General features: G+C 40.6%; 1 protein-coding gene across 1 annotated transcript; it reads right to left on the reverse strand.

Moving 5' to 3' along the window:
• Positions 1 to 7481: 7481 nt before the first annotated feature.
• RBMXL2 (RBMX like 2) lies at positions 7482 to 9134 on the reverse strand. Its single transcript, XM_043901376.1, has one exon. The coding sequence runs from the start codon at positions 8915 to 8917 to the stop codon at positions 7733 to 7735; it is 1185 nt and encodes a 394-aa protein (XP_043757311.1). The 5' UTR covers positions 8918 to 9134; the 3' UTR covers positions 7482 to 7732.
• Positions 9135 to 10620: the final 1486 nt, after the last annotated feature.

The raw sequence follows: 10620 nt of genomic DNA on the forward strand, positions 1-10620 counted from the left end.
GGAAGTAGCAGATGAAAACGAATTAGCAGATGCAAACTGAATGGATAAACAAGAAGGTCGTACTGTAAAGGACAGAGAACTATATTCAATGTCCTGTGATTAAAGCACAATGGAAAAGAATATGAAAAAGAATGGGTACAGATAAAATTGAATCACTTTGCTGTAGAGCAGAAATTAACACAACTTTGCAAATCAACAGCACTTCAATTTAAAAAAGAATAGCAATAAGAAACCCACAGCCTCTATTTACTAAGAGCTTACTACCTGCTACATGCTTTAATATATTGTCTCGCTTAATTTTCAAAGCAATTTAGTTCTTACTCATCTGTCACATCTTAATTCAATCATCACTTCTTTAAGGGTGCATTCTGATGTCCTATACTACACTGAACTTTATTAAATACTGCATCTCATAGCATTGTACATTTCCTTCATAATGCTTATTACAGTTAAAATTTTACATTTTTTTCCAAACTTAGTTGAAGGAAAATTACTTCACAGTCTCTGCCATGAGTCAGCTGTAGGTATACATGTGTCCCCTTCTTTTTTAACCTCCCTCCCCTTCCTACCCCCCTCTAGGTTGTTACAGAGCCCCTGTTTGAGTTCCCTGAGTAATACAGCAAATTTCCATTGGTTATCTATTTTATACATGGTAGTGTATATGCTTCCATGTTACTCTATTCATCCCACCCTCTTCTTCTTCCCCCCGGCCCATGTCCGTAAGTCTGTTCTCTGTCTCCATTGCTGCCCTGTAAATGGGTTCATCAGGATCATCTTTCTAGATTCCATATATATGTGTTAATATACAGTATTTTTCTCTTTCTGACTTACTTCACTCTGTATAATAGGCTCCAGGTTCATCCACCTCATTAGAACTGAATCAAATGCGTTCCTTTTTATGGCTGAGTAATATTCCATTCTATATATGTACCACAGTTTCTTTAGCCATCTATCTGATGATGGTCATCTAGGTTGCTTCCATGCCTAGCTATTGTAGATAGTGCTGCAATGAATGTTTGGGTACATGTACCTTTTTCAATTTTGTTTTCCTCAGGCTATATGCCAAGTAGTGGGACTGCTGGGTCATATGTTAGTTCTACTTCCAGTTTTTTGAGGAATCTCCATACTGCCTTCCATAGCTGCTGCATCAACTTACATTCCCACCAACAGCGTAAAAGAATTCCCTTTTCTCCACACTCTCTCCAGCATTTATTGCTTTTGGATTTTTGATGATGGCCATTTTGTTGGTGTGAGGTGATATCTCAGTATAGTTTTGATCTGCATTTCTCTAATAATGAGCAATGTTGAGTATTTTTTCCTGTGTTTATCAGACATTTGTATATCTTCTTTGGAGAAATGTCTGTTTAAGTCTTTTGCCCACTTTTGATTGGGTTGTTTGTTTTTCCAGTATTGAGTTTTATGAACTGCTTGTATATTTTGGAAATTAATCCTTTGTCAGTTGTTTCATTTGTTATCATTTTCTCCCATTTTGAGGGTTGTCTTTTCACCTTGTTTAAAGCTTCCTTTGCTGTCCAAAAGCTTTTAAATTTAATTAGGTCCCACTTGCTTACTTTTAGTTTCATTACTCTAGAAGGTGGGTCATAGAAGATCTTGCTGTGATTTATGTCACACAGTGTTCCACGTTTTTCTCTAAGAGTTTTATAGTTTCTGGTTGTTCATTTAGGTCCCTAATCAATTTTCAGTTTATCTTTGTGTACAGTGTCAGGAAGCATTCTAATTTCATTCTTTTACATGCACCTGTCCAGTAAAAACTCTTCAAAAATGGGCATAGAAGGAACCTACCTCAACATAATAAAGGTCATATACAACAAACCCACCGCAAACACTAATCTCAATGGTGAAAAACAGAAAGCATTTCCTCAAAGATCAGGAACAAGAAAAGGGTGCCCAATCTCACCACTATTATTCAACATAGTTTTGGAAGTCCTAGCTATGACAGTCAGAGAAGAAAAAGAAATTAAACGGGTCCAGATTGGAAAAGAAGTAAAATTCTCACTGTTTGCAGATGGCATGCTACTATACATAGAAAACCCTAAAGATACTACCAGAAAATTACTAGAGCTAATCAGTGAATTTAATAAGGTCACATGATACAATGTAAATATACAGAAATCACTTGCATTCCTATGCACTAATAATGAAAAATCAGAAAGAGAAATTAAGAAATCAATCCCATTTACTATCGCAACAATACCTAGGAATAAACTGACCTAAGGAGAAAAAAGAGCTGTATACAGAAAAGTATAAGACACTGATGAAAGAAGTCAAAGCAGGCATATTCTTTTCCATCTAAGCCACTAGTTTCAGGTGTACTACATAAGAGATTTGGGCTTCCCTGGTGGCTCAGACAAAAAATCTGCCTGCCATGTAGGAGACACAGGTTCAATCCCTGGGTCACAAAGATCCTCTGGAAAAGGAAATGGCTACCCACTCCAGTATTCTTGCCTGGAGAATTCAGAGGAGCCTGGCAGGTTACAGTCCACAGGGTCAGAGTCAGACACAACTAAAGTGACTTAGCAAGAAGAGTGTGTCCCAATGTAACATTAGTATGGTATTCTTGACTGTATGCCTCATGATGCATGTTACCATCCTGTGGCTTATTTATTTTAGAACTGGAGGCTTGTTCCTCTTAATCCTGTTCACCTATTTCATCCCCCTCACCCTCCTGACTCCCTTCCCTGAAGGAATCATCTTGACAATAACATGTATCTGCCTCACTCCAGACAGGTTAGGGATGGGACACTGAGCCTGGTGATGCAGGTTCTTAGTCACCTTAGCTGTTAAGAAGGCAGAGGCAGCAGGATGTAAGTTGGGGCATAAAGAGTCAAGTACATCTTCAAGATTTCAAGGTGAGCAAATAAATACAGTAAAACTCTCCAGCTGAACTATCCTGAAGACTTCTAATACATAAGCAATTTTACTAGTCAATGGCAACAATAAACTGCTATTGCTGTGTGTAGCATGTTGTGGCACTACCACTTAATGAACCCCAATCATTTCAGGCACCATGCTGTGTGCTTACATGCCTTATTTTAAACTCTGTGGTTACTGGCACTGGCATATGAAAAAAACCAAAGGTCAAATTTATAGAAGGTAATTGCCCAAATCAAATAACAAAATGAGGACTCTGTGACTTACTGTGACCAGAATGTACCTTTCTACTCTAACAAGGAGCCTCCAAACATTATGGGGAAGCTATACTATTTTTTCCTAATTTCCTCCCTAAAAATTTATAATGCACCCTCAGATTCTTCATTATTCTTGACTATTTTGTAAATATGATAGTGGAATACATTCCACATGGTCATCATTGCTCTGTACCTCCTTTAGAGTTAACTTACTTTTGTACTTGATATTCATGTTCAATGTCACCCACAAAATATCTGGACTCATAATAATCTTTAAAGAGTTCTTAGATGTGCTACATTATGAGATAAATTAACTTCAGAAATAACATCAATGCAAACAGAACACTGAGATTCTGAAAGGATTTCCACCACCACTGGATTTCAAGTGTGCACAGCAAAAGCAACAGTCTACTTGCTGAGCTTGAGAAATGATCCAAAGAGGAGAACAGAGTTTAACTGTCCCCCAAGAGGAAACTTCTCTGTAGAAAGAGAAGGATAATCACATAACATTTAAGGTAAAGGCTAAAAAGGGAGGCAGCATGGACCCCACATAAACTTAAGGTTGAGAATGTTAGAGAGGTCCCAGGTTGGAAAAATGCAGCCAGAAAATTCTCCATCTTACCTGTCCTGAGGCAAGGTATAAAGGGGAGCTATTGATCTACAGGAAACAAGTATCCCTCCAGAACTCTAAAACCCCAGGGTTCAGGTTGCAATCAGAGATGGAAGAGTTTGGGCCTCACCTGATAGGGAAATAGTAAGCAATACTGTCAGCTGTCACATGGACAGTTTGGATGCCTCTGGAACCCTTTTGGACAGAAGGAATGTGGAGAAAGGGTCTCAGAAACAGGCTGAGACAAGTTCAAGACAGAGAACATAAAAGTTTTGGTTATGAGATGCACTTTCCTTAAATTATACCCAGTGAATCTGTCTTGCAAAACAGCTGATTTGCACTCATGTGCTCCCCCCCATCTTTCTCCCTCTCTCATGAGATAGGAACAAGATCTTAATTGACTAGCTCTCTTGCACACTTTCCTACAAAGTTAGTTTTAATACATTAATTTGCACTGAGGAAATATTGCATCTGTTATACTATATACATACATGAGAAACCCACAGCCTTTGTAATCTATGATCTCTTGAGCTCATTTAAGTTCTGGCTAAGTCTTTATTTCCTAATGTTTGCATCCCACTTTTAAAAAAGCTATTTATTAGCAGTTTCAATAGCCATTAACATTGCTCTTTAGATGTAACTATTCTGCTAACTGGTAAAAAGGTTTTCACCGCTATTATACTTTAAAAAGAATATGAAAGGGAAAACTGTATTTTCACCTAAGATTTGGTTCTCAGATATAAAAGTTCTACCCTTGTATTTATCATGAGCTGGCCACGAACACAGTATAGTATAGGAAGGTTCTATAAATTGAGTCAAATAGAGTAAGGCATCACCCACAAAGAAAGAACAAAGCTGGGAGGGAGGATCACTGTCAAGATAAGACAGTTTCAGAATAATATTCAATAGCTAACTTTTAAAAAAATATATATGTAGTCATTATATTCTGGTGCTTACTAAGCTCTACTTTTCTTACTAACATTTGTAAAGCATTTTGAAATTATACAATAATAGATGCCAAAGCATAGACTATAGAAATTAAGATAACATTGTCATTTTTGCTTAGAATCCATCTCTTTTTAAAGAGATAAAACACTACAATTCACCTGAAGCTCAGTCCTCATCCCATCCTTTCCTCCTGACATTAAATATCATTTTTATGTTATCACTCCAATCTTTTGTTGTTTTTACTATACCTGTATTTATGCAATTTGTCTTTTTCACCCAACAAATATTTTGACATTTACCTGTTGATACTTGTGGATCTGGTTGATTCACATTAGCTTCTACATTGAACTTCACTGTAAGGATGACTCTCAGTTGATCCTCTCCAATAGGCTTTCTACCTTTTTAACATTCAAGGGTTGTAAAGACCAATCCTGTACATATCTCCTTGTGTACATGTGCAAATTTCTCTAGGTCCTCTCCTTGAAGCAGATTTTCTGGGTCGTAGATATGTATTCTCCAACTGTACTAGGCATTGCCAAAATAATTTCCAAAGTGAATGTATCAATTTACACATCTATCAGAAAGGTTAAGTTCTTTTGCCCACTTTTTTTTTTTTTCATTTTCTAAGTACTCTTTTCAAAATTATTTCAACACAAATCAATTCTTCCAATCTATGGTTTAATATTTCACTTTATCATAAGTGACTTTAAAATATTAATGTGGAAAACTGTATCAACATTTTCCTCTTAGGTTTGTGCTTTTTATCTTAAAGAAACTCTCTACCTCAGTGTGATATATTTCTTCAAGTGTTTTTTTCCTCTTCATATCACATTTATATCTTCATACCATCTAGAGTGTATTTTTGTGTATGCTGTTAAGAGAATCTCACCTTTATCTTTTTGCAAAGAAAGCCATTTAAAAAAAGTCCATCCTTTCACCAACTTTTAGAGCTATCATATATTTTCACATACAGCTTGGCCTCTTTCTAGGCTATTTTGGTCTACTGATCTGTCTTATATTTGTCAAAAGATGTCACACAGCTTAAATTACTAGAATTTTCTAGTAAGTCTTGGTATCTGATAGAGTAAGTTCTAATTTTTTTTTTCAGAATTGTTTTGCTTTTTGTTTTGCTTTTCTCTTTATTCGACCATGTAAGTTTTAGGATTAGTTAAGTCTCCCATTAGTGCTTTTTAAAAAATCTGTTTCTTGATAATTTGTTGGTAGTGAACAGGAGCTATTTTTTTTCAGTTTTGTGGTTGATTGGCCAAATCTTTTACTTAGCATTCCATCGCTGATCAACACAAACATATGGTATTACTAGGAAAGAGGGGAGGGGAGCTGTGTGGGGAAAAAAATCATGTTCTAATTTCACTTGAAGTTGTACTGATTTTCCAAATTAATTTGGCAAGGTTGAGAATAGTTATGATAAAGCCTTCCCAACCATGACATAGCATGAATCTCCATTTATTTAGATTTCATGTCCTTAAATAAAAATTAACATTTTTTTGCCATAAAGGTCTTACACATTTTTGCCAGATTAATTCCTGGATTACTTTTTTATTGAGCTATTAGTTGCCTTTGATCTTCTGGGCCACTACCACAGCCTTTCCTTTAACTCAACTCACTTTATTATTTAATCAAAAAATCATACTTTTAGAATCATATATGTTATATTCAGATCTCTTTAAGTACTTTTGTTGTTGTTCATGTGTTCATCTGTTTTTCCAGCAATTATTACACTGAACATGGCTCCTAATATTTTGACCGGATTCTTCATTTGGTCATTACAGACCTTTGACTGTAAATTACCTTTCTTTCAGATAAACAGAGAATTCCACAGGAGCTGAATGGAAAAGATGTTTCTTACCCTGCACTTGGGGCAAAACAAAGGAGACTCTCACATCCTTCCTGAGCCACTTTAGAGGAAGCCTCTAAAATCTGTGTTTAAGCCCTTCTCCCCACCATAAATGTATGGACCACTCAACTCATATCCTTGTCTTTTGTGGACAGGAAGACCCAAGTGCCTCCTACTAGACTGAGTTCCTCAGATGTTGAAATTGCCAAGCTCTCAGGGGCTCTTTGAGTTTCTGAGCTCTAATGATGCTTACTTTTGATTCTTCCACCCCTAGTGGGGAGAAGCCCAATTCTCCAATTTCCTAGAGCCAAAGGGCAGTAGCTCGCAGTTAAGAATAGAAGCCATTTGGATTTCCAAATCCACCAACGGTATATTTTCTATTTGTTTCTTAATAATTGGTGGTGAAAATGAATGGTATTGATTTTAAGAGGGGTGGTTTGCAGCTTTGTGGTTGGTTGGCCAAATCTTTAATATAGTATTCCATCCTAGTGCAACACAAGAGTGGTATTTTGGGGAGCAAGGGAATAGGAAATTCTGCACATTTCAAAGTATGAAAAAAGGCAAAATATGCCCAGCAATTTTCTTTAAGACTTACTTGTGAATAGAACTTTCTTTCTTTATATATACTGATCAAAGCGGTTTCTGTTGTTGCTGTCAGTTGTTTGCTTTTTAATACAGGTAACACTGAGATTTAGTTTGAAAGACACCTTGAAATCTCAGGAGTAGCACACACCAATCCCTCCCACTCAACCCCCCAATCTAGTTGGATTGAATGTAAAGAATCATCCAATTTTCCATCTTAGGTGAGCAGATCTTTGTAAAAGATCTTAGAACTTTCGGCTTCATTTATCAGGAAAAATTAGAAGGAAGGAAGCCTTTAGGAGAATTTCTAGTTGGGAAATATAAGAAAACTAGTAAGCAGGTTCAAATCGTATGCTTTTAAATGAGCTTGTTGAAAGAAACGTTAACAATTCCAGAACGAAATCAAAACGAGTTTAAACTTTTTCCTCTCAAATGCACACACACAAAAATAATCATGGAGAAGTTGTTAACAGGAAAGTCTTAAAAGTGAAAAACAATTCTTCCTTGCACTAGTCCTTGGGTAGTTACCACAGAACAGGCTCTTCTTCACTGGAGCTTCTTTGAAAACCTGGTTTTGGTCCCAAGGTCTTAGTATCTGCTCCGGCCTCCTCCTCTCTCCGAGCGGCTCCCCAGGCGGCCTCCGCCTCGGGGGACCCGGCGGCCCGACCGGCTGTAAGACTCGCGCGGGGGCGGGCACCCCCTCTCCACGGACTGCGGCAGCCCTCGATCCGCTCTGCCTACACGGTCGCGGCCCCCAGAATAGCGCTCGCTCCTGCCCCCAGCATAACCGTCGCGGCCGCCGCCATAGGCGTCGGGCGAGCAGCCGCGGTACTCCTCATAGCGGCCGCCGCCGCCACCGTAAGATGGCGGGGGCCCACGCGCGGGGGCGGCGCTGCGCGGGTCCCCGTAGCTCTCGAAGGGGTCTCGGTAGGAGCCTCCGCTCGGGTGATCCGCGTAGTCGCGGTCGCGCCCCCCGTAGCCGTCTCGGTCACCGTAGCCTCTCGATGGACACTCATCCCGGACGCTGGAGTGGCCGTAGTCACGGTAGGTATACTCTCTGGGCGAGGGGGCAAAATCCCGGGGGTCGCGGGCGCTCGGGTAGTCGCGGCTGGAGTAGCCGTCTCGGGGAGAGTAGCCCCCCTCCCGGGAACCCAGGTAGGGATCCCGGCGCGGGGGCGGCGGCTCCCGGCGCGGCGGGCCCTCATAGCCATCTCGCCCTCGCGTGGCCGGGGCCCGCCCGCGCATTCCACCGCCACCGCCGCTGCGAGCCGGGCCCGACGGCGCGGCCCTCTTGGGGGGTGGGCCGGCCCTCCGCGGTGGCGGCGGCCCGCGCTTCATGGGTAGCGGGGCCCGGGAAGGCCGCAGGTCGAAGTCGCCCGCGTAGCCGCCGTCATCCGCAGGCCCTCCGCGGGACGGGGGGCGCCGCGGACCGCCGCCGCGGGCCCCGCGCAGGCCCCTCGAGCGGCCCCGGCTGCGGGACAGGGGTGGGCCCCGCCGGCCGCTTTCGAAAGCCGGTTTGGTGGCCTGGGCCACCTTGATGGCCTTACCATCCAGGGACTTGCCGTTCATGTCTCTCACGGCGGCCTTGGCGTCTGCCGGACTTTCGAAGGTGATGAACGCGAAGCCCCTGGACTTGTTGGTTTCTCGATCTTTCATCAACAGCACCTCGGAGATGCGGCCATACTTGCCAAACGCAGCCTCGAGGGATTTCTCGTCAGTTTCGAGGTTGAGCCCTCCAATGAAGAGCTTCCCCGGGCGATCCGCTTCCACCATGTCTGCCGGTTGGGTGGTCGGTCAGGGGCGGTGTGTGGCGAAGGCGACAGTCGTCGTGCCTTCTGAGCCCGCTGGTTCAGGGCGGCTCCTACTGGTCGGGCTGCGCGTCGTCGCGAAACCCCGGAACCGCAGTTCTCGCCCCCCCACTGCGCAGGCGGAACGCTCCGGTTTGTGCCTCTCTGATCTGGTTCCCGCAGCCTGCTCGGCTCTTGCTGGTTGTGATTGGTTGGTGGTGCTGGGCCGTAGTCCCGCCGACGTCGAGGAAGGTTGACGGTTTTGTAATTTTTTTTCCAGTCGTTAGACTTCGGCTGATTAACCTATCCTTGGCTTAAATTCTTTCGGTTCACTCCTGAAAGCTCGGCTGTTAAATGAAAAGCCGTTAGGTTGAAACAAAAAAATATTCCCCATTGTTCTTAAAGAGAAGAATTTTAATACATTCCGATCCAAGTTCCCCATACCACATTCAAACAGAAAAATTAACCGAAACATGGAATAAGAACAATTTTAAAGTTTTTAAATGAATTTTGTACGTAAAAGGTATTAAGAATAAGATATTTTGCATTGCCAAGGGGGAAGAGAGAACTTGGTAAGTGGAAGGTTCCCTGGTAGAACAGGAAGGAGAGGGAGTCATTCTTTGGATGCACCATCTTTCCCCTCTCCATTTTCTTCCGTTTTTCAGCTTTCAAAGGACTCGTAGTTGCGTAGTATTGAAATTGTCTTTTCAGATAAGTATTAAACAGAAAGTCACCTCAGGGACAAAGTAAAGGCAAATATGAAAGCACATAGACACCTGTCAAAGTAGGACCTAAGCAAGCATAGAACACTAAAGGCTTCACCTCTTAATCTTGATAGGAGAGGCAAACCTCAGGAAAACAAAACATTCTGGGTTCATTCAAACGAATTACGCAATTCAAATTTGTTCCTTATGATATTCTCTGAATGGAAGTAAGTGTGAAGAGTAAATTAGTGAACACTCTTGTCCTGAGTAAATGGTCTAAAACCTTTTTTTTTTTTTTTACTATATTGACTATGAATAATGCTACATTTGTTTATTGCAATAGCATTTAATCTTGAAAAGGGTAGTAAAAGGCATTTTTATGATGCTTCTGATTTTAATAAGAGCTCTTCTAAGGTTTTGAGATTTTTTTTAGCATTCATGAATGGAAGTGAAAGTTTAAATGCATCACAACAGTTTACAGTAACAATTGTTTATTATTTAATATTAATATATAATTTTAGTATATTCACTATTAATATATTTCTGAAGTAAACTTACCTGTTTGGGATGTATTTGTTTTTAAATATATTAACGAATTTTGTTTGTTCATACTTAGAAATTTTACATTTCCAAGCATAAAGGGTCTTAGCCAATAATTTTCCCTCTCATACATAGCTGAGATTTTTGCCCAGATTTCTCTTAGTTTTTCAGTCTAGTTAGATTTTTAAAAATTTCTTCTTGATTTAGTTTTTGTAAGATATACTTTTTTCTAAAGTTACCATTTTTGTTCAACTTTAAAATTTATTTTTTCAATAGCCATGTCCTGTTTTGCTTTCTCTCTTTTATGTGATCACTCTTGCCAGAAGTTTATCTTTTGCAAGAACTAGCCTTTTTCTTTGCTCACCCTCTCTTTTGATTTTATTTGCTGCTATTGTCTTTTTTACCTTCTTTCCATATTCTTTGGATTTGCAATCTGTATTATTTT

Source organism: Cervus elaphus, chromosome 1 (genome assembly GCF_910594005.1).
Source record: "Cervus elaphus chromosome 1, mCerEla1.1, whole genome shotgun sequence".
Lineage (NCBI taxonomy): Eukaryota > Metazoa > Chordata > Mammalia > Artiodactyla > Cervidae > Cervus > Cervus elaphus.

Excerpts from the sequence above, each read along its gene's own strand:
- RBMXL2 (XM_043901376.1), bottom strand. The coding sequence starts at position 8,917 with ATGGTGGAAGCGGATCGCCCGGGGAAGCTCTTCATTGGAGGGCTCAAC.